Source organism: Notamacropus eugenii, chromosome 3 (assembly GCF_028372415.1).
Source record: "Notamacropus eugenii isolate mMacEug1 chromosome 3, mMacEug1.pri_v2, whole genome shotgun sequence".
Taxonomy (NCBI): domain Eukaryota; kingdom Metazoa; phylum Chordata; class Mammalia; order Diprotodontia; family Macropodidae; genus Notamacropus; species Notamacropus eugenii.
In genome coordinates this window covers 474524663-474549329 of record NC_092874.1, presented here as the reverse complement: position 1 = coordinate 474549329, position 24667 = coordinate 474524663, and the positions used below count along the sequence as shown (strand labels likewise).

General features: G+C 45.6%; 1 protein-coding gene across 11 annotated transcripts in view; it reads right to left on the bottom strand.

Moving 5' to 3' along the window:
- The window catches only part of ARHGEF3 (Rho guanine nucleotide exchange factor 3), a 301074-nt gene that overhangs the window by 36716 nt on the left and 239691 nt on the right, over positions 1-24667 (bottom strand). For 9 of the 11 annotated variants that reach the window (XM_072598996.1, XM_072598998.1, XM_072599004.1 and 6 more), the window contains one exon: positions 5389-5496. In XM_072598996.1, the coding sequence (XP_072455097.1) occupies positions 5389-5496 (108 nt within the window). Of the gene's footprint in view, positions 1-5388; positions 5497-6380; positions 7108-24667 lie in introns of those variants that run through there. The other 2 variants (XM_072599007.1, XM_072599005.1) reach the window with 2 other exon arrangements.

Below are 24667 nucleotides of genomic sequence, written 5' to 3'. Positions count from 1 at the left end.
GCCTCCTCCTCCATGAAGTCTTCTTCGATTTTTCCCCTGCCACCCCATCACTGCCAAAGCAGGAATCACCCTTTTCAAACTTGTACCTCAAAAGGTATCCTGTTGGTCACTCATTATGTCTTATAATTAATTGTCAATATATCACGTCCCCCTACAATGTGAGCAGGGACCATCCCCTATTTATATTTTATATCTCTCACTATGCAGCATAGGGAATGAAGTACATACAGGTGCCTCATTCATGTGTGGTTTCAATAACAGAATAAACCCTGTTTACCCCAGATATAGAAAACTACAACATGTCTTCTGCACCACTTAATTTCCCGCAAGTGCCCAGATGAGGAAAAAGGCAAATAAATATTTCATAGACCCTCCAAGGTGATGCTTTCCAGGCTTTGGCCTTCTATAACACACCCAAGCACGGGTTCTGTCCACAAAGTCGCCCCAGACGCTACATCAAATGCCCTGTTAAAGTTCAGGCAAACTGTATGGACAACAGGCCACCAACGAAATGATCCTACCAACAGAGGAGTGCAGGTTGTCTGGGTGACCGTCTGTTAATGAAATCACACCTGTTCTCATCATTTAATAAGAAGCTTAATAGTCTAAGCCTGCATGAAGACTTTTTGGATATGAACACTTTTCAAACAACCCTTTTCTGGGCATTTTCTATAGCTTTGACAGGAATCACCTCAACTCTCTGACCATCCATCTCCACATCTGTCAAATGAAGGGGTAAATTAGATGACCTCTTTTCTTTTTTTAGTTAAGGTTTTATAATGAGCTTTACTATATTTTTGAGTAGCTCAGGTAATTGGAAAAATGCTTTTGAAATAAGCCTCATTTGCTCTATTTCTACAGCACATGCTTTATTTTCCCGCAAATTTCTATTGGCTGAATGAAGAAAAATTCACCCATTATCACAGCAACAAAGGCTTCTTCGAGTCATGGGTCATGGCACCCAGTATTTACATGAGACACAAACAATTACTCCTTTCCCAAGAGTTTAAACGTTAGGGAAGTGACAACCCTGAGAAATCCTTTGTAGCACTAAGACTAGGAGCCCACAGGGTTGAAGCGTACAACTGGTAAACTCTTTTTCCTTTTGAGAAGAACAGCCCATGGGCCCTGGTCCAGTGTTCAGGTACATCTCTATTCCTCTTTCCTCTGTGATGCCCCTGGGACCATGAGACTGGCTCAGCCGGCTACCATCTTTGAGTGCCTTGACCATGTACTGAATCTTGGAGAGGGGATCTGAATTCCTCCAGGGCCTAAAGGAACTGTCTGTCCAGGCACCTTGGGGTGGAAATCCCTTGATCTCTGAGCTACCCCTCCCAGTCCAAAGATCGTTGGGGAGAGAAAACACAAATGAGATAAAAGTGGAGAACAAGGGCCATCTTCTCACTTCTCCTCTTCTGTGGTTATCCACCCATTTTCCCTTTGAGCAGGCCTTTGCCCACTTTTCGCCTACCTCTTTTCAAAAAAGCCATCTGGGGGATGTTTAGCCCATGTACCACCAGCTTCAGCACTTTTAGCGTTGGAATTCCTGCCCTGCTTCTTTTAATTTGGAGGGTGGGATGCTGCAGACTCATGACTTTAGGGCATAGAGAACTCCTAATGAAGAAGTCATTACCGTTCAGTCATTTCAATTGTGTCAGACTCTTCGTGGCCCCATTTGGGGCCATGGCAAAGATATTGGTTTGCCATTTCCTCCTCTAGTTCATTTTACAAATGAGAAAACTGAGGCAAAAAGCGTTAAGTGACTTGCCCAGGGTCACACAGCTAGCCTTGTTTCTCTCTTGTAACAGCTAGACAGTATTGATCTGGCATTTTAAGGCTTACAAAGACCTTTACGTATATAATCTCCTCTGATCCTTACAACAATCCTGTGACATAGATAATATTATCATCTTCATTTTACAAATCAGGAAACTGAGGCAAACAGATGTTAAATGATTTGCTCAGGGTCACACAGCTAATAGTCAGATCAGATTTGAACTCAGGTCTCCCATCCACTGTGATACCTAGCTGCCTCTACACTGACAATAACAGATGACACTTACGTGGTCTGTTACACTTGTTGTCTCTGGATCTTTGCAAAAGCCCCATGAAGAAGGTCCTGCTAGTATTTTTACCCTCACATCAACTTCACTAAAGCTCAAGGAGGTCAAGCCCTAGTCCACTTTCATATAGGTAATAGTCTAACTCAGGCTTTTCCTCCCTCCAAATTCAATGCTCTTTCCAATTCACCAAATGACTTTCCTTTATAATTTTAGTTGGCCTATGAGCTCCCTATGCATCCATATCCAACCTCTCTTCTTCCTCATCGGAATTGTTTTGGTTTGTATTTTTAAATATTCACTGTGGACTTCCTCTGGGCTAGCTTTTCCCTTAAAGGTTTTTCTTCCAAGGCAATCGGTGTAACTTGCCCAGGGTCACACAGCTAGTAAGTGTCAAGTACACGCTTAAAGTTTTAAGCCATAGGATCCTACCTACCCTTTCTCTGAACCCGTTCCCAAGCCCACAGTGCATGTCAGACCCTGCCTGTACAGGCCTCATGACCTTCTCTCTTCCAAGCTGGACCAATCACTTGACCACAAAGTTCCTATTCCTTCCGCTTCAGCCAATACTTGACCTTTGCTAGTTCCACCTTTGACCATCCATATGGTCACATTAATGTAAGCCCAGGAACCCAAAGACTGGAAGAAATTAAACCTGGCCTGAAATAAGATAGGTGATGAAATGTTCAGTACAAGAGGCCTTAGGAGCAAATTTATTAAGCTGGAGTGAGATTAGAAATCTAGTCTGAAACTCTGAAGGCAGTTGGTAGTATTCAGAGAACTGAGGCACAGGGTAGATGTCAGAGGACCAAGGCCAGGAGGGAAGGACACTTCCAAAGTCCGTAAATCATGACTCTTCCAAGACTAAATAACACAAGATATAGTGTGAAACTAACATCCCATGCCATGTCCGCCCACTATTTCCACCTTCTCTGCCAAAACTGGAACTCAACCTCAGGAACCACTCTGGGCTGGAAGAGGTAAGACTTCCTTGCCCAGAACCACACCTTCCGCTTACTGCCTGGCCCCCATACAGGCAAAGAAGCCTTGCCCTCACTGGAATGTAACAGGGACTGAACTACTTGTATCTGTATATATAGCACCTGGCATACAGTATGCATTTAATAAATGCTTCCTCCCTCCTTATCTATCTGTCTGTATGTCTGTCTAGGGCAGCTAGGTGTCTCAGTGGACAGAGGGTTGGGTCTGGAGTCAGGAGGACCCTGAGGTCAAATCCAACCTCAGACACTTACTGTATGACCTTGGGCAAGTCACTTAAGACTGTTCACCTCAGTTTCCTCATTCGTAAAATGAGCTGGAGAAGGAAATAGCAAACCACTCCAGTATCTCTGCTGAGAAAACCCCAGATAGGGGGTCGGTCTGTCTGATCGTCTCTCTATTTTCTGCAATGAGCCTTCCTTCTCTAGAGTTCAAAACTTGCAGCAGCGTGACAAGGCACAGGAGGCATCATGAGGAATGATAAACAGAAAAACTTGAGGGTACAAAGAACACCCTCTACCGTAATATGAGTTCAGGTAGTTTGGTCCTTTGTTTCACAGTCCTTTCGTCCTGGACTTTGATCAAAAGAAAGGATGTTCATAAATACATATTTGGGCACTGGGGCTCTAGCAAAGCCTGGCTTTCTTTGAAGATGTTTTAGAAGAGTGAGCATTTAATGCTCACTGCACATGCTGCTTTGGAGAGCTGGCCCTTTGATCCTTTATGGTATACTGTGATAAAGCATTATTAACATGATTGTGCGTTTGGAGATCCAGCTCTGGAATGATACAAAGCGCTGCCTCTGAAAATTGCTGTGACAGATACCACAACTTCCTGAGCATTGCTATATGAGAACATTTTACTATGAAAGGATGCCTTTTCTTTTTAAAAAAAATCCATTCTCTACCTAGTGGTAGAGTATATAGGGCTGAACGTGGAACCAAAAGAAAAAAAACCGACTAGGTTTAAATCCCACTTTTGACACTAGTTGTATGACTGCAGTCGAGCCATTTGATTTCCCAGGTCTTGGTTTCTTCTTCTGTAAAATAGGGGTGATAAGACTCAGGCCAACCATTTCAGAGAATCACAGTGAGGATCAAATAATATAATATATGTGAAAGCAAAATATGAGCTTAATGGCTGCAGTGGATAGAATCTTGAACTTAGAGTCAGGAAGACCAGAATTCAAATCCTGCCTCAGATAATAACTAGCTGTGAGACCCTTGGCAAGTCATTTGATCCCTGCCTGCCTCAGTTTCCTCATTTGTAAAATAAAGATGGTAAGAGCATCTATCTCCCAGGATTATTGTGAGGATCATGTGAGACAGCCTATATAAAATGCTTTGCAAACCTTAAAACACTATATAAATACTATTTCTAATTATTACTTATTATAACATGTTTGGTGAACTAATTAAATTGATGGGACATGTAAGGTATTATTAATATGTAACATTTTTTATTCTATAAGGCTTGGGTCTGAATCCCAACTGCTAGAAGCAGCAGGTGGTGCAGCACTGGGCCTAGGGGCAGGAAGACCTGAGTTCAAATCATGTCTGAGACACTCATGGGCTGTGTCCCTGGGCAAGTCACATAAACTCTATCTGCCTCAGTTTCTTCAACTGTAAAATGGGGATGACAATACCACCTTCCTCCTAGGATCAAGTGAGATATATTCATAAAGCATTTAGCATACTGCCTGGCATATAATGGGTGCATAATAAATGTTTGTTTCCATTCCCCCTTCCTATTAGCTATTTGATCATGGAAAAAAATCACTTAGGTCCTTTGATCATTGGTTTCTTTTTTCCACAAAATGGGGAGAACCATTTTGAAACACCTCTTTCCTAGCATGCTGAGAAGACCAAGTGATAACAAGGTATGTCAGTACTCTGTGAATATGAATTGCGATTGATGCCTTCTTGGATGGAACTGGGATAGAAATGGTCCTGAGATGAGGGACATTAAAGGACCCTTAGTATCATTCCTCTCACTCCAAAAAGGTATGGCCATTCACAGGGTCAGGGGATTCCACCTATGATTTCATTGGTACTAGGAAATCCTGGGTGAGGAAATTTCCTTTACTAAAGTAGGTCAGCATCCTTTCTCCAGAAGACATTAAGTGATGGCCAGTAGATGTCAGAGGGTAAACTTGAACACAGACCTTCCTGCCTTTAAGGCTGGCTGTCTTTACTACGCCAAAATGTCTCTCAGGCCCATCCCTGCCAAACACCACGCCAAGGAAGAAACTTAAGAGTTCTGGGCAGAGTAGAGGGTCCACGTGACACAGAGCTGGACAGCAAACCCCGATGAAAGGGGCACTCCTTACCTGCAGGGTCTGACTGAATCGCTTCAGTGGAGTGGCCTTCACAGGAGGAATGAGATTGGCCAGCGACGTGACTCTGGACAGGGGCTTGACCCGCTTGTTACTCGGCTCCTGTGGGTATCAAATCAAGCAACGAGAAAGGTCACTTTGCAGTGGGTGACATCACATGACCATTTGCTGCTACTTATTTGCCTGCTCCAGGCCGCGGGCACATCAGCTATGCAGCAGAAACCCTCCCGGTCACCAGGGACCGAGTCCTGGCTTCCCTGTGCTCAGGAGAGAAGGAAAGAGGATACTCATCACTGGCTGCATGCTGAACAGGAGGATGCTGCCTCGAGGCTCCCCACAGATCTAACGGTTTAGGATCCTGAGGTTTCCACTTATACATCGCCACTGGGAGGAATCCCCTTCCCAATGAGGCCCCTCCTGCTCTTTTATCCAATGACCTTGTCAGGAAATGAAACCACAGCTCTTGTGTTTTGATTTTTAAAAACCTCGTTGTCTCCATCCCTGAGGTTATTCTCCTGCATTCCTTTCTTGTGTTTTATTTTTTTAAAAATTTGCATTTTTCTCCCTGAAGTCACTAAAAGGAAAACGAACTTGCTGGGCTCTTAAGAATGCATCTCTCTCTCTCTCTCTCTCTCTCTCTCTCTCTCTCTCTCTCTCTCTCTCTCTCTCTCCCTCCCTCCCCCCCTCCCCCCCTCCTCCCCCCTTCTTCTCTCCTCTCCCTCTCTCTCCGTCTGTCTCTCCATGTATATATGCATATATATAATATTCACAAATAATAAATTAATCACAAAAAGAAAACTATCATAGAGAGGAAACCAACAATATGATGACGTTTTGTGAAACTACGAAGTTGTGAAAACACTTTCCCAAGCAATATTTTCCCCCCACTCTCCCCCAGCAAGGTTGCAGACAACGCCAACAACAGTGAAATTCTCAAAGGACAAAGAGGGAAGGAAATCTTTTAGAAGCACAAAGAGACTAGTTACCCTGGTCCTCCTAACCTCCATCTGACACTGCGTGGACCATGGACAGCACATGGAGAAGGCAGCCGGGGAGAGGGCGCACCAGCCTGGCTGGCCTCAGCCAACATCCTCGCCTTCCCAGCCAAGTCTAGAGTGGCTCATCTCTCTTTCTCGGCCATGCTTCCAAAGTTCCTTGAGTCTGCCCTTGAACTCAAGCTCCCGAAGCAAATCTGGCTGCCCGCCTCTCCAGCCATTCAATCCTCAGGCATGGCTCCAAGGTGAGGGACCTCCTTTTCCACACATCTTCCCCCAGGGTTTAAGAAAACCAATCCTAAGGGTGTCAGAGGGAACTTCTTGGTTTGGATGAGTGGTTGGGAGACTTTTCATAAGCAAATCCCCAAAGATGAGCAGGCTGGGCTCCTGGGGGAGGGTGCAGGCAGGCAGGAAGCCAGACCTATGTTTCAGGGAGCCCAGCACCAGGAGGCTAATGAGGTATGTCCCAGTTGGTGAGACCTCACCTTCAAGAATCTCGGCGTTGGCGCCTTACAAAAAAACAAGCAGTCACCATCCAGCTCAGAGTCGCTTCTATCCAGCTAACTAGTCCCTTCAAACAGCTTCGCAAAGGAGAGGATTCGTCCTTTGCTTTCCACGTCAATGCAGTACACACAGGCACTGACTGAGCCTTCGGAGTCTCCCTGTGATCTTCCTCTAAATGAGTCTGGCTCCAAGCATCAGGGCTGCAGGGTGACTCTCCTCTGACACAGGCTGCCTCCCTCCCTCTCCCTTCCTACTCCCTCCCTCCCTCCTTCTCTCAGTCTCTCTGATTGTCTGCTACACTGCAGAAAGGGAACCCAGAAGTTCCTGGAAAGGAAGCTAGGGTCAGAGGCAAGCTCCACTGGACACCTCACCCCATCCTCTCCGGACATGTCTCTGCCACTAATGCCTAGAAGGGGAGTGGGGTGGCAGCATGTCAGATTTTGTTTCTACTCGACAACCAGGTAAGGCAAAGGGCACATGTGTGTGGGATGCTCCTGCTCGATAGAAAACGGGGTGTGTGTGTGTGTGTGTGTGTGTGTGTGTGTGTGTGTGTGTGTGTGTGTGTGTGTGTGTGTGTATGTGCATGTGCATGTGTTTGGCTGGGACCTGGCAGGGGGAGACAAAGCATTCCACGAGTACCCAGTTGTGATATCTTATTCCTGTGTCATCTTTCCTAAGGTTCTCTTGGTGTTGGCTACACACCATGCATGATGTGGCCAGGCTGGCATTTGGTTTTCTGCACAGCTAATGCCACAGAAGCAACGTGCAAACACCAGGCAGGGTGTTAATTATGACAAAATTAAAACCACTTTCCCAGGGGATATTTGTGCAGGACAGATGTCAGTCTGCTCTGATAGGCTGGTGTTGACAGTCTGGGTGGCCAGGCGGCTGTGCAAGGCGGCCTCGGTGCCACTCTTTGCTATGGTGGTTCCATAATGAGGCAGGAGCCAGTCCGGATGCAGGGAAGGGAAGAAGGTGTTGTTGGATCTGGGGGTGACCCCTGTGAAGGACACTTGCAGAGGAGTGTTCTCAGCATGACTACAGTTACATTGTCTGTGTTGTCTAGAGCCACACTTCAGGGATGGTGCCTTTGATGAGGCCAGAATTAAACCTTCTCCCCTGAGGATGACTGCACCCCAGAATAGACCCACTCACCCCTGGCAGAGGCTTCGTATTTTTCCATGAGATGCCAGAAAACAACCTTCAGGTAACATTCACTGTCTGACCACCAAGGTAATGGCCAAAATTCTAGGCCAATTAACCACTTCTGTTTTCCCAAAGTGGCAGGCCTACTCTTCTATGACCTGAAATGTACCTAGAACCAGCCAGGGAAAACGGACTGGTCACAACTATCGGAAGGGAGATGAGGGTGAGGGAGGGAGGAAATAGGACACAGGAAAGAAAGCCAAGTCTGGAGCCAGAGGACTTGGGTTCAAGTCTAAGTCCTGTCCCTTATTGACTGTGTGACCCTGGGTGAGTTCCCTCCCCTCTCTGGGCCTCAGAAGGGGCAGGACTAGCTCATCTCTGATGTCTGCTCCTGCTGCAGGCATGTGACCCTATTTAGTGATTTATCTCTAGTGACACAGCTAGTCAATTATCAGAGGCAGGATCTGAACTCAGGTCTTCCTTTCTCCAAATCCAACACTTTTTCCGTAGTTTAGTGGAGGGAACACTAGCTGGAGTCTGGGGATCTGGGTTCAAACCCTAGCTCTACCACTGGCAAGTCACTTCCCCTTCCTGGGACTCAGATTCCCTCTTTGTAAAACGAGGATGTTAGACTCGATGACCTCTAAGGTCTCTTTCAGCTCTAGAGATTGGATCCCATAATCCATCACTGTGGTTCTATGGAAGCACTACCATCCAGTATATATCATAGAGTATTTTCTCAGTCTTCACTTGGTTAGTGATGGCCCAAACTGAATTGTTGTGTTATTACCACCACCTCCTCCTCTATGTCTTGGTCCCGTCAGAACTCCATCTGAATGAGCTCAAGGACCTGCCCTGGTTTCAAGACAGTACTCCATGTGACCACTAGCCCCAAAGCTGGGGTTTGGGCAGATAAGAGTCAGGACCTCTGAGTAGATAACACGATGTACCAAGATGTCCCTTCGTAAATTCTGAACCCTGACTGTGACCCCTTCTGGGTAGTTAAGTGCTGTCATGGGGGCAGAGGTTTATTGTTTCAAAAATAGTCTTTTTGCTTTATTTTCAAAGAGGGGCAAGGAGGGGGAAGAGAGTTTCCATAAAGGAAATGAACTGGAATTTGAAAATGTCTCCCAGGTGTAAACTAAAGTGCAGAACTCAGAGTGCTAACTTCCAGCACACACACACACACACACTTAAATGATGAATTGTGTATTTAAAGTTAACTGCCCCCCCCATAAGAACACTAAGGTAAGAAGTAAACATTTAAATTAAAAAATAAAAAAATCCAAGTGTGAACATTACATTTCCTATAGATGTAGTGTTAGATTTCGCCCAGTATATCATTCCAAGAAAGGAAAGAAAGGGAGGGAGGGAAGAAGGAAGGACAGAAGGAAGTAAAGGAAAGAAGGAAAAAAGGGAGGGAGGGAGGAAAAAGAAGGAAGGAAAGAAGTAAAGGATTAAAAAGGAAAGAAGGAAGACATGGAAATTCCCATCACGTTGAGTGTGTACGATTTGTTGATTTGTCATTCTTTCCAAAACCTTCATACACATGGCTACCCCTAGAAAACTCCTCAGTCCCCACTCGAAGATGCCAAGCCATATACTTTGTTCTTCTAGCCAGGAGGATCCTGGGGAGCAAGAGGGAGGACATCTTTCTGCTCTTGTGAGTTAACAAACTATATATTAAAATGATGAAAAGCATGTGTTTGCGGTTTGCCTGATTCCATCCAATTCCTTGCTGACATCTGTAAGAGGTTCAGTGCCTCAGTGACCTCTGATCAGACTATGGCCAACACCAACAGGGTAGGCAGGGCATGGAAGGTTGGCACTAGGTGATGCAGGGAAGCTCGGCCAGGCAATGTCTGAGAAGCAAGTGAAAGCCAGAGCGGAGCCTCTCAAAGATTTTGCAAGGACCAAAATATTTACAAATTCAGCCTTCCCTTTCCCAAAGCATCAACCCAACTCAGCGTCATCTGCAGTGTTCTGCTGGTTTTTTCTTCAGTGGATGATTTGGGCTCTCCTTATCACACAAGATAAACTCAAGAATGTGTTTTCCTCTCCATCAAGTTTTGTTTGAAAAAACAACAACCTAACAACTGTGTGTATGGGTGAGTATTTTTTTTTTTTAATCAGTAAAGGAAAATTTCTGTCCGTAGCTTTTGCACACAGTTTTGCACAATGCACAATTGCACATATTTCTCTCTCATTAAATCTCAAGCTCTTTGAGGGCAAGGACTAGATTTTTTAAAAAATTGATCTTTTAGTTTTGTTTTTGTTGTCTTGGTCTTTGATTCCCCAATGGACATTTGAGGAACACAATGCCCAGCACCTGATAAGGTCCCTAATAAATGCTTGTTGATTGTTGACTGACTTAGAGAGCATCTTAACAAATACTCTAAGAATTTTCTCACTTTTTCATATTAATTTGGGGGAAGAGATTAAAAACCTAATTATCTCAAAATTCCTGCTTGGCCCAATCTCAGGATCTCCAAATGTGGTCTTCATCAAAGCCCAGTGTGGTCTGCCACATAAAGCTGAGGATGGTGAGGAGTTTTACCACCTGGTTTAGAGGCTTTTCCTATCTGTAGGGGATATGATTTCACCTGTAGCAAATAGGAGTCCAGGTGATAACCAGCCATATTTTACAGATCACACTGGAGAAGACCAATCAGAATCGGACCTTAAGGGTCATCTTGTCCCAACCTATGCCTAAGAATTTCAATTCAATTCAACCAACGTGGAAGTCCCTGTTATGTGCAAGACACGGTGTTCCACAAATGTCCCCGTATTGCCTTTGAATGCATTTTGCATGTACTAATGTGAACTTATTGTTTTCTCCAAGAGAATTTGAAGCCCTTGTGGACAGGGGCTGTTTCATCTATTGCCAGTGTCTAGCTGTGCTTAATAAATACTTGTTTCTCGAAAAACAAAAACAAAAAAACGGAGAAGCCGCTTCCTCCCAAGGCAGTTTGTTCCACTTTCAGACAGCTTGTGCAGTTACTTTTATGGCTGGTACACCACAGCCAAAACAGGTCTTTTGTGACTCCTGTTCTGCTCTGGCCTCATGAGCCCAACAGCAGCCGTGTAACGCCTCTCCCCTGGGACACCCCTTCAGATACCTCCCGAGAGTCAGTCACATCCCCCACCTCTAGCCACAGACTCAAGATCCCCAACTCCTCCTTCCGCTTTTAATGGGGCGTGGCTGTCACTATCTCAGTTGCTTTCTGGCTTGTCAATGTGTTTTCTCAAAGATGACACCCAAAACCAAAGATGTTACTCTAGAAGCAACCTGACAAAGGCAGAGAGTGCTAGAACATCACATTCCTGCTCCTGGAAGCCATACCTAAGACACAGGCATTTTCTCAGCTGTCAAATCATACTGTTGATGCCTACTGAGACTGTGGTCTGCTAGACTCCCCAGATCTTTTTCAGAAGTATTACTGTCTAGCCATAGGTACTCCATTGACTGTGTTTTATTGCACTCATCTATACCTTGACTATACTAACCTTAGCACCACCCAGATTTTCTCCAGTTCCAAATATCCATGAACGTTAGCACATTACAACAAACTCCACTTTCATGAGCAAGGTGTCAGCCTAAAGTTATTTGGAGAGTCTTTCCTGCCTTTCATAGACTGTTTTCAGATAACTTTTCCCAGACTCGGGGGAAAAAGATCTCCAGGGGACATGAACCACTCAGTGAGACCACAAATGGAAAATCTACATGACGAAAACATTTCTTAGTACTGAATTTTAATAACTTTCCATTCACATAAAAGAGTATCAAGGAGCCCACTGAGTCAAGACTCGGGTAGAAGGGCCAGGCTGATTTCCTCCAGCCGCACTGAATTAATGTATAAGAATAAGAATTTCCTTCCAGTCAGACATTAGACCCTGGATGTCAAATGGATTGAAACCCATTTTATTCTATTGATCTGGCTTTTTTTCATCCTCTCTCACTCAGGAATATCTTCTGTCTTCTAATTACCACATGCCAAGAGGCAAAACAACCTAATAAAGGTCAACTTTGATCTTCTTTTGGGGGGGAGGAATGTGTGTGTGTGTGTGTGTGTGTGTGTGTGTGTATGTGTGTGTGTTGTGTCCTTATACTAAAGGCCTACTCTGATGTTCCATTGCAAAAGGAGGTGAGCCTGGTGCCAAAAACCAGGAGGGAAAGGTTTCCAGAACTCCATCCATCACTCTGACACCAGCCTCTTCCAGCCCACCAGTTGTGGATGGCACATTTCTAAATGCTAAGTCTTAATAGGACAACATCTGGTGACAGCACCCCACCTCCTAAGGTAGGGAAGTTGTAAAGCTGCCCTGGAAGAGGAGCCCCTCCTACAAATGAAATCAGCGCACCAAAGGGCATACCCTACTCTGATGCCTGCCTCACTGTGGCCCTGTCCCGAGTGCCAGCACAGATCTCAAACAGGAATGGTGTGGCCTAGCAAAGCCTCCATAAATGTCAGCTAGTGTCTTAATATCACTCTTATTAGGATGACACAGATGGTCAAACCACAACAAAAATTCTCTAAAATGTGCCCCTTCCCTCCCATCTCTACTATCTCAGTCTGGGACGAATCAGCCTAGTTCATTTTTGACAGAAAAACAAAGGGAGATGAAAGCTATTGGCGGGGGGAGGATCAGGAGGCCATAAAATGTTGCATTGTTTTTTTAAAACCCATTTCAATAACTGTATTTCCGGTTGCCAGGTTCTATGTACTTGATTTGATGCATTTAAAACCATGATTCTTAAAAGGGGTCAGTGACCTCACAAAGCCTGGGCATCTGAGATCTGGAGGGTTTGCAAAGTTATGTGGATTGAAGGGAGGCCCTCAGATAATGATCACAGATCCTTAGCACAAGATAAACCGCCACCAAAAAGTTCCCCTCAGATTAGATTTCCCACATATCCTCTGACAGACAACCTGTCCAACAGCTCTTTCTACTTTAACGGGGAATTTAACATGGTTTTTTTCCTGCCCACTTCTCCGTCACAGAACCCCCACCAGATTATTTTGATTCAACCCAAGGAGGGCGTAGTAAGTGAGGGTCACCAAGCTCAGCCCTAGGGGGCAGGGCCAAAAAAACCAAATGACCACTGCCTTCTGGGAGGGGCATTCTAGTCGAATTAAAACTCCATACAACGTGCACCAAAAACAAAGTCAACACAAGGTAAATCCCAAGTCATTCACTGGGAGACCAGATCGCAGGTAGTTGGTGCCCCGGGATGGATGAGCTGATGTTAGCATTATTTAAGGGAAAGGCACTGGAGAGAATTTAGCCCCACTGTCCCATTCCCAACAAATCCAGAGTTTGTTTGCCATTGACAGCAGAGACCAATGACCTGGCAGAGCAGTGGGCATTTCTACAGACCCTCAAAGTTTGCAAAGCTCCAGTCATATGTTACCTTATCAGAGGCCAGTCACAACCCTCCTTCCCACCCCTCTGAGGGTATTAACTGTAGCTATCCACCATCCTATTTTACAGGTGTAGAAAATAAGGCTACAACTGAGAACCCACAGGCCTGGCCAGTGGCAGAAGCACTCACCTCCCTTTGTCCAGGATCAAAGCCAGCTATCACTGAGCCGCTGTCCAAGCAGGCTTTGGGTCAGAGGCCAGCAGGAAATCACAGACTCCCAAGGGAACCCAGGCTGATTAGAGCTGTTTGCTTTGTGGAACTCAAGGCTCCAACAAACAAACCAAGCCGAGGGAAGAAGCCAGCCTTTGTCCTCTGAAGGGTGGTTTCCAAGATGGGGCCTGGCGCCCACGTGGCAGCCAGGGCTTTGCAGGTGAGTGGTGCAGGACCTAGCAAACCATCCAGGAGCCACCCCACAGAAGTCATCAACACCTCTGTCCACTCCAGGGTATTCTTACCAAGGAGGAGGACCTGGTACCTTTCCAACAGAAAATGGCCAGGACCTAAGCTCATGGTGGGCAGGAGATGGTTCCCTTGTGTCTGTATATCAATTCCCTAGTCCTTGCCCAGGGACAGGACAGAGCTGGTGCTTCAGAAATGCTTGTTGACTGAAAAAGGACTCATGAAATTCATGATTAACTCAAGGCTTCCTCCCTCACAGCTGATCACAAGTGGACAAACTAAGAACTGAGATTCCATCCGTTTTAAACCTCTCCTGACTGTCCTGTGGTGGAGATGGTACTGAGCCCAATAAAATGACCAGAACACAAGTTAGTGGGACAATCCAGGTGGTCCTTGAGTAGGGTCAATGGGCCCCTAAACCATTAGGAATTAGTGATAAAATGAGAAGGCTGGATGGACCTAACCAATCATCGCTGTGCTTGTCACATTCAAGACCAGGGACCAACCTTTGGGCAAGTGAGACATGGGGAAAGGTGGAGACAACATAGGCCCATTACCCTTTTCACCTTATCAACCATCCTTCCCTACCCATAGTTCCATGGGGGATTAAATTACTGACAGCAAGATAATGAAGTGGAGAGAGTTTTGAAAGTCAGGAAGACCTGAATTCGAATCCTCCTTCAGATATTTACTAGTTGTATGATCCTGAGTACATTCTCAGTTGCTTCATCAGTAAAAGGAGAACAATAGGGACACACACCTTGGGTTTTTATGAGGCTGAAATATGTTCACTTCAGTAAAAAGCTTTGCAAACTTTAAGGCTCTATAGAAAGGCTAGCTATGGTTATTATCATTAGGAAAATTCCTAGAGAAACCTTCTTCTGGAGGTAACCGAGACCAGAGGGAAAACGAGGTTTGTGCCATGAGTTGCCTGACTTGGATGCAGTCATGCTGGCTCATAGGAATCATTTCTTCCTTTTCCGAATTTTTGGAAATCATTCCTTAAATAATATGTTCCATTAGACTAGAAGCTCCTTGTGGTCAGGGATTGCCTTTTGCCACTTTTTACATCCCCAGTGCTTGGCAGAGTGACTGACGGGCACACAGTAAGCCCAACATAAATGCTAGCTATAATCAGTTTTATGGTTACTATTCTCTGAATGGCCTTAGCCAGGAGAATCCTCCAGACACTTTTACTCCTTCCTCTCAACACCCAATCCCAGCCCCCACACCCTTCGTCTGTCTCCTGAGGAAGTAAGTGCTGATCAGTCTTGTCATTTTTGAAAGAGTAATGACCCTTGACCCAAAAGATCAAAAGTTCTTTAGATTAGAAAAAAAACTGTTTACCAAGAAGATCTATACTATCTCCTCCTAAATCCCCAAATGCCAGTTATTCCTTCCCTCTTCTAGACTAAATACCTTCCTCTAGTCATGGCCCTACCTCGTTGGGCTACGTGAAAACAATATTTGCCAGTGGAGACAGATTACCTTTAAACACATGAGTATAGAAAAGAAAACCAAGAATTGATTAAAATTCATCTGTATTCTTAGGTTCATAGACTTAGAGTTGGAAGGACCTTTAGAGGTTTAATTTAAGTCCAACTCTTCATTTTATGGATGAGGAAACCAAAACGCATGGGGGTTAAGTGACTTACTCAAGATCAAATGGAGAGTAAGCGGTAGGGCCAAGGCTCTAAGGCGATGCTTTGGTTCCAGATGGAACACCCTTCCCATTTGGTCACATTGCCGCCCTTTTCTTCAGGGGAGGACTACCTTCCTTGATGTCCTAAGCTTGCTTCACTGCTCAGGGGTCCATGCAATGACCCAACCATGGCATTGACCGCAGGACTGAATCTGGGGCTGTTACAATTCATCGGATCCTTCCAAATCAGAAGGACCCTAGAAGGGAGGGGGGTAGATGGATTCACACCATCCAATATATTTCAGAGAGGCCACTGATTGTCTGACACCTATCTAAAGTATCTAATATCTGTGTTGCACCATCTCATTTCTAAGGTCCAGCTCAGCTGAATTATTTATCACCTTTATTCTTTGTAGTATCCCTCCAAATGCATTATTTTCCCAGCACTTCTAAAATCAAGCTAAGAATTTTCCTGATCCCGGAGATCAGCAGTGATTAAGGGTCTGGCTTGCCTGCCTCACCCTCACACAGACACACACAGACACAGACACAGACACAGACACACACACACACACACACACACACACACACACACAGACCATCCTGATGGTGCCAATAACATAAAACCTCTGTCTGAGATGCCATATTTCTGGCCAACGTTTCCCTCTTCCATTGCTTTGAAAGTTATTAGTTTGAGTCCATGCTATGAGGGTAAGTCAACATTTGTCCTGGCCAAAGGCCCACAGTGGCTATTTTATTAGTCTGCTACTGGTGAAGCTGGCCTGAGATGAAAAGCTTGTAATAAATGTGCCTCCAGTATTGGAGTTAGGTAGGAGTGTCCGAGCAAGACCTCTTTGACAGGAAGTAACTATTTCTTCACCTTAGGCCCAGGGAGACAAGCACACCCACTTCTAGACTCAGTTCCTTTCAGAAAGAGCCAGTACAGAGCCTTCAAACTCATTTAAGTCATGGCTAGGCATGGCTGTGTGGAGTTTCACAGGAGAAAGGAAGCCAAATGCTTAGCACAGCAGGGCCTGGTTCTAAATTTGCCTTCTGTTCCTCAGGCACAACTTCTGCTCTATACACCAGGGACCAAATCATCCGTGTTCAACCACTTAGAACAGAGCCTTCCTAGAAAAACAGGAGTTGTATTTGTAAGACCTTCAGAAGAGCCTCCCCTCCGGGTGTCAGGAGACAGGGGAGCTCTAGAATCCTGACCCAGGCAGCCTAACCCAATAACCCTGGGAACATTCACCCAGGGGATGATACACCTGCCAAAGCCTTCTCCCTGCCTTGGGCAACGTCAGTAGGAAGCGGGACCTGGAGTAGGGATGAAGGCTGCTTCTAAGGCCCCAGAGGTTTCACTTTCTGTTGCTCTCCATCAATCTGTGGACCACTTTTAAAGAGGTACTGGAGTGTCTGGTAGACTTCTCTTAGCAAAGTTAGGGGTTCCTTTGCCAAGTCATTGGTAGGTGGAAGGTAGGGGAGGGAAGAAAGGGCAAACGATACGCAGTTGGCGAGTTTTGTCCCTCTTTCCTATGTAAGGGTCTGAGGCAGGTGTGGCTGTCAATTTCTCCTCACCTCAAGGGCTCTGGTCTCAGATTCCAGCCCAGAGGGGGCTCAGCTAAGCAGGATCCAGGGGGAATCTCACCCCAGTTTCTGTAGTGACAGTACTGTGACCGTGGAACCTCTGAATCCAAGTCTAGCCACAGAAATGCCCCAAACTGGTTTCTCTGCCCCTCCTCGACATGCAGCAAGCCCCTGATTCTCTCTATGTCTAAAATTTGCCCCAAACTCCACTATTCTACCCTGAGCTACATACCTACCTATGGGGATGGCGCCATCATGGCAAAACAGTCCGACTACCCCTTCTGGTCCATTTCCTGATATTTCACAGACTCAAAAGAATTTTTTGAAAATCATTTTTATTGATTTCTCTTTTTTATATCACCTAGATTTGTCCCTGTATCCCTTTTCCTTCTCACTCCATCAGAGAGTCAGCCCTGGTAACAAAGATTTTTATTAAAGAGGAAGAGAAAAAACCCAGCAAAACTGATCAATATTACAAAATACACAATTCTCCACAATCCATTGCCCACATCTCTCCCCACACCCAAAGGACAGTGAGTATGAGTTTGTGAGTGTGAGTGTGTGTCTTTTCTTTGCCTTAGGGCCAGATTCATCCTCTGTAATTTTCCAACCTCTGTTTTCATCAGTATAGAATTTGAAAGGTTGTAAAGGCTTGCTACTTTGCCCCTGATTTGGGGCAAGTTTGTTTTTTTTTTTTTTGAAGTAAACTATTCAGAACTTTTTGAGAAAGCAAAGCTTGGAGTCTTCGGATGGATTCGGGGGAGGGTCCTCCCTGGGTGAGGCAGTCTCAGCAACCAGGAACCAAGCTGAGGAGAGAGTGAGGATGGAAGTTCTGGGCAGAGACAGACACTCAGGTATCACCTCTCTCATGCAAAGAGGCTTTGATCTGTCAAGCAGGGATGGGCTGAAATCCCCTAGAAGCCAACTGGAGGTCAGCCCATGCTAGTTTCCTGGCCAAAGAAGTCCCCAGGAACAAACCTCAAATATGCTTTTAGATGAGATCAGTCGTACATGTGGCCTAAAAGGTGTTTAGTTCACTCTCAAGTACTTTTGAGGCTAGGAAACTGGCATCAACCAACCTCTAATATGCTTTTAGGGGATTAACAACCCCAGATGGGGCCCAACAGAACATTTTTGTTCTGAAGGCAGTTAGCTAGGTGGCATAGTGGACAGAGTGCTGGAGCTGGAGTCAGGAAGACCTGAGTTCAAATCCAGCCTATGTCCGACCCTGTCCATACCCTGGGTATGTCATCCACCCTCTGTTTCCCCCAGTTGGGGATAGTAATAGCATTTACCTCCCAGGGTTGTTGTGAGGATCAAATGAGACAGAATTCATAAATGACTTAGCATAGAGCCTGGCATATAGTAAGCACTGTAAAAACGTTAGCTGTCATATTTCTATTATAACAATAATTATCTACTAATCAGTTCTTATTATCTGTTATTCTGACACTGTGAGGGTGGTTCAGGATTAGTAATCGGATATGGGTCGAAGGTGTTTATAGGATCACAGACTTGGAACTGGGAGTCCCTCATTTGACAAAGGAGGAAACTGAGGCCCTGGGAAGGAGTTCCATGACTTGTTTCAGATTATCAGGAAGTAAACACTGGATGAGTTTTGACCACGGGTCCTGATTCCAAGCCCAGTATCCTTCTCATCACCCCCATAATCACACCCACACCCCACAGACCCCCCATGACCATTCATGAATCCAGGTGGTGGGACATGGCCACATACTTTGTGGAGGAGAATTTTGTCTTTCCATGAGCCTCCTTAAAACTGAGTGAGAAGGGCATAAACTTTGTTCCTCTTCTCTTATCCTGACTTCCTGCGAGCTCAGTGGGAAGTTGGGGGGAAGCATTATCTTCATTTCCCAGGACAGGGAGAAATGGCGGCACTCAGAGATCAGAATCTCATTGTCCGTTATAAGGACAGTTTGTCCTGGCTGAAAGCAGGAGGTGACCAAATATCTGCCTGTCAGGTGCTCATAGCCAGGAGCAGCTGGCAGCACAGAGAAACAGCCTGATCTGGCAGCTGGATTTGAGAGGGGGGTATTCTGGGTCCTCGGAAGAGACAAGCACAAGGGATAGATAGAAGGCTCCAATGAGATGATGTATGTTAAAGCACTTGGCACACTTCGGAGTGCTATGTAAATGGCAGTTATTAATTATGTACATGATTATTATACATATATGAATAAATTATGTTACAAATAATAAACACTCTTTATTATTATATTCTTTACATCAGCCAGGACTCACAGTGGTGTCTGGGAGGGGGTGCAGCCAAGTGTTATTATTTATTCCCATTCTATACTTGAGGAAAGCGAACCAAATAGAAGTTACGTGACTTGGCCAGTGTCTGAGGGAGGGTTAGAATTCAGGTTTTCTTGGCTCCAGGCTCAGTGCTCTATCCAATGAACTGCTTTATATTTGATAGAAGGAATGACTTTGAGGGGCCAAACCGGCAGAGATCTGATTTATTCAGAAACAGAATATACATCCCTTGCCTGTCCCCAGAAATCAATGTCATTACCGTTCAGTCATTTCAGCTGTGTCCTACTCTTTGGGACCCCGTTTTGGGTTTTCTTGGCAGAGATACTGGAGAGCTTTGCCATTTTCTTCTTCAGCTCATTTTACAGATGAGAAAACAGTGGTAAACTAGGTGAAGTGACTTGCTCAGAGTTACAGAGCTAGTAAGTGACTGAGCTGCATTTGAACTCAGGTCTTCCTGACGCCAAGGCCAGTGCTCTATCCTCTAGCTGCCTGCCGGAGTCAATAAATAAGCATTTATTCAGGGCTTGCTATGTGTCAGTTACTGAGCTAGGTAATGGAAATACCAAGAGAAAGGAAAAGCAACCCCTTCCCTCAAGGAGCTCACGTTGTCATCCAGGTAAACACCATCCACACAGGCAGCTCAAAGCAATGTGTGTGATCAGGCAGTCAGTCAATGAACATATTACGTGGTCAGAATAAGACTCAGCAGCTGGTGAGAAGAAAGTTTTCCTAGGGAAGGCAGTGTTTGGACAGGGTCTGAAAGGAAGTCATGTTTAGAGCCAGGGACCTCCTTCCTTTAGTTTGCTGAGACCACTGCCCACAAAACTGTGATTATCTGAGAAGTAAAGAGCTGCCAGCCTCAGTGTGTCAGCACTAGGTTGACTGAAATAGGAAAAAGAAATTCTTTCCTTCCAGTGACATCTAACCACCCCCTGACAAAGGCACTCAGTAGAAACTAAAGAAATGAGAAGCAGGAGAAGGGCGGCTTGGTTGGGGAGGCTACGGCGAGGTTGGCCTCTCTTTGCCCCACAGCCCAAATGTTCATTCCTAAGAAGGTGGAGGGAGAGAAAGAAGCCCAAAGCAGACTCTGTGTGCCAAGGCAGCCGGGATTCTGCAGCCCCAGTGAGCAGCAGGAACTTCAGAATGCCAGGCGACAACGGATATTATGAAATGACTTGTCAACGGTGCCGAGCTGGTTCCCAGCTGGCAACGAGGCACCGAGTATCTGCAATTGTGAACATGGTGATTATGTGGGTTATTTCTAAACCTCAGCAATTAATATGCAACCAGGGATATCATTATCTGCAGCCTATTAAAATTCAGAAGGCCGCGGTGTTTGGAAAAATAAAATCCCATGAGGCAGTAAAGGCAGAAATCTGTTCTGCTTTGGGACTGGCGCAGGCCCACTGCATCCTTTTGGACCGATTTCAATTACAAAGCACATGGGGAGATGAAGAACCCATGGCATCTGGCTGGAAGAACCACTACCGACCTGCTATTTAGCTGTTTTTGTTTGGTTGAGGGCTGTTGGGTCAGTGGAGATCCCTGGGCCAGTACTGCCAAGAGCTGGGGCATCCCCTGCTTCCTGGTGGGGGCCAGGCAGGAGGAGCATCCGTCCTCTCTCCTGGAAGGTCTCCTCTCTACTTACTCTCCCTTTCCCCACGTTGGGGTCCTTCTGATACTTGGGATCACAGGAGGGGGATGGGCAAATCCAATACAGAGGCAAAGGGTTTTATCAGTGGTCTCCGATGTCCACAGCAGCCACCTGAAAAACTTGTTTCTTTCATCCTCTGTGGCTCAGGGGCCCGCAGCAGTCATGGGCTGCCAAGGATGGAGGGAAAGGAAAATGATTTGCTCCCTGAAGCCTGTTCAGTCTTTCATAAGCTGGTCCTGCCTCCATTTCCTCGACTAAGTATCACCATTAGGGCTAGACACACATGCACATACACGCACACGCACATAAATCTCTCTAAAGTAGGGGGCCGCTCCCCCTTTTTTGGTGCCTTGCCCCCTCCCCTTTGGCAGAAGGGACCCCTTCTCAGAAGACTGTGAATGTATAAAAGGAAATCCGCCAATTACACTGAAACACAGCGACCGCAAACTTTAAAAGTTACCAGTTCATGGACTCCCTGAAATCTCTCCATGGACACTTTTTTGGGGGTGAGATCTCTAGACTCTTGGTTAAGAACCCATGGTCTAAGGGGGAAGAGGCTTTGATCTATCAAGCAGGGACTGGCTGAGCTCCCCAAGAGTCGTTGGGCTCCACATGGGTGCACCCATTATTGATTACAGGGGTGGGAGTGGGGGGCAGGGCAGAGACAGAGGCAGTTCCTAGCGGCCACTGAACCATAGTATGGCACAGAATCCCCAATCTGGGTGCCAGCCAGCTGTGGGGACATTTCCCCACCCAACTCTGCTTGCAGACGGAAAACTGAGAAGTGGAACGGAGATTTGGACTTTGACTGAAGAAGTCAAAGACATCGAACTTTAACCTCCTGGGACTGCTCACAGATCTTTCTACCTCCCCTGGTTTCTCTGGGCTCGGAAGGAGTCCTTTGTTCCCTTGCCCTTAGCACATCTCAGAAGGTAAGCTGCCCAAGGGCAGGGACAGTTCGGGCTTTTCTTTGTGCCAGAACTTTCCCCAGTACACAGGAAAGGCTGTGGCTTGTTGGTTTTCCTTTCCCTTGCATGCCCTCCAGTTTTTATTAGAGACTCATTACCTGGACGTACCAGGTATATATCAAAAGGCAGCACCATATCCAGACCTAGCAGCTCACCAATGAATGGCAGGGGGGAGGACAAGGAACATGAGACCTGGCTGCCTTGGGCACTAGCTAGAGTCAGTGACTTTCTTTGAATCCCCCAGCACATAGCACAGTGCCTGGCAAGGAGTTGGTGTTGTTCAGTTGTGTCTAATTCTACGCGACAAAAGTCATGAGGCTTTCTTGGGCAAAGATGCTGAAGTGGTTTGCTCTTTCCGTCTCCAGTATGTCCCCATTTTACAGATAAGAAACTGAGGTAAGTAGGGATTAAGTGACTTACCCAAGCTAGTAAGTGTCTTGGGTCAGATTTGAAAAAGATAGAGCTCTGGACTGGAGTCAGGAAGACCTGAGTTCAAATATGGCCTCAGACACTTACTAGCTATGTGACCCTGAACAAGTCACCTCTGTTTGCCTCAGTTTCCTCATCTGTAAAATGAGCTGGAGAAAGAAATGGCAAACCACTCCAGTATCTCTGCCAAGAAAACCCCAAATGAGGCACAAAGAGTCAGACACAACTGGAAAATGGTCAAACAACAAAAACAAATGCTATTTGACTGATTCCAGGAAATACACCAGCTAAGGCTCTGATGTGTATCTCCTGGACCCACTAGCTCCCAGTTTGTTCCTGCCACAGCCATATGGAATAGACTACCACAGGCAACTAGGGTTTTGAAATGCAGCCTGGATGTCCCCTCTGGCCGGATTCTACTAGATTAGGGCCCTGATTCAGAGCAGGAAAGGACCTCAAAGGTCATCTCATCTAATCCCCTATTTTACAGATAAGTAGGAGTGAAAGGACAGCCCCAAGGTCACATGGGTACTGAGGGACAGAGCAGAGATTTGAACCTGGGACTTCTTGACACCGAATCTCCATTTGTCTACAACTGCCCCTCACTTGATTTTCTCTCGTCCATTCTGTCCCTTTCAAATGCCTTCTAGACAAGCATCAAATCCAAAAAAAAAAAAAAAAAAGAGTCCCAGCATCCTGTTGGTACCAAGTCAGACACTGGCAGTTTGGACATTTTTCTATCTGGGGTACAATGGGGTCTTGTCCCTGTTGCTGACTGTGGAGCTCTGAGCTAGACAGACCACATGAGCCTCATATGACAGGAAACAGGGCTTTTCTTCAACATTTTGCTGCATGCGTGATCTCAACACCTTTGCAACAATTTAGGCAAGGCCCATCTGGCCTTTCCCATCCCAGGCAACTCTCAATACACACACACACACACACACACACACACACACACACACACACACACACACACACACACACACTCCATAGATTACAAAGGAAGGCAATTATACTGAAATGCAATTCCTCACACATCAAAAGTTCCAAATTCATGGATTCCCTCAGTTCTCATCAAGAGCTCCCACCAGTCCAACACATGGGGTCTGTTTAACATGATGGGGGCCTTCCTCTAGATCTGTCACCACCAGAGCTATAACAAGGGATTTTGCCACTGGGGGCCAGACAACTTCAGTTGGGCAGTCAGGGCTGTGGGATGCAAAACCCTATGGAGGGGAGATAACAGGCCACTTGGGAGCTCGCAATTTTTTATAATTCTTCTAAAATCAGTAGTTTCTACCTGGTGATGGAGTCAAAGTTCTGTCTGTTCCCTCTAAATATCAGTGCCCTGGGACAGAGGCCTGACTGTCCCACCTGGTTATGGTTCTATGCAGTCTGGTTCCTCCCACCACATGCCCCCCTATTGCTAACCTAGTATTACTCAACTTAAGTTTTTGTGTGATTTTACTCACTCATCATCACTGGAAGAATAGTGGTGCCCTTTATTTCAAGGGGTAAGCTGAAGGCCTTTTTAACTGCTGGCAAAGTTAGGGCCATGGTGAGTACCCAGTAAGCAATCACTGTTGAAATCTGCCAGGCTGGTTTGGGGGGTGTGTGTGATTTTTGTCCTCTGTCTCTTCACTGAATTCTCTCACCAGGCTGAACCAGCTTTTTCACGTTTAGCCAAAGGGCCTCCGAAAAGAGAAGCACTTTGGTGGAGGATGGGAGATTGCAAAGGCAGCTTAATATCAGTTTTATCTATTTGTTCTCAGTCTGTTTCTGAGGCAAGAGCTGAAGGAGATGGCTATCTGAGCAGGGATGGCCAGAGTTGGGATGGCAGACACTGCCTCTGGCTCCCTGGTCTGGAACTCCCAACGTCATCTCTCTGTTCAAAAAACCCCTCATTCTTTTAATGGAAAACTTACACACACATGGCTGAGTCTGAAAATATATATATATATGTATATGTATATGTATATATGTATGTATACATGTATGTATATTGAATAGAATTCAATAGACTAGAATATATTCAATATATATTCCAATATATATTTCTATGCATATAAATACATTTATTTATATACATATCGTCATGCCATGAAGTTATTTTTCAATCCACATCTATTTCCCATCAGGTCTACTTGACAAATGGAGTCATTCCAGCTTGGTAGTCACTTCTTTTTTTTACATAGTGGTCAATCACAACTTTGTCACATGTTTTTATCTAAGCATTTTTTC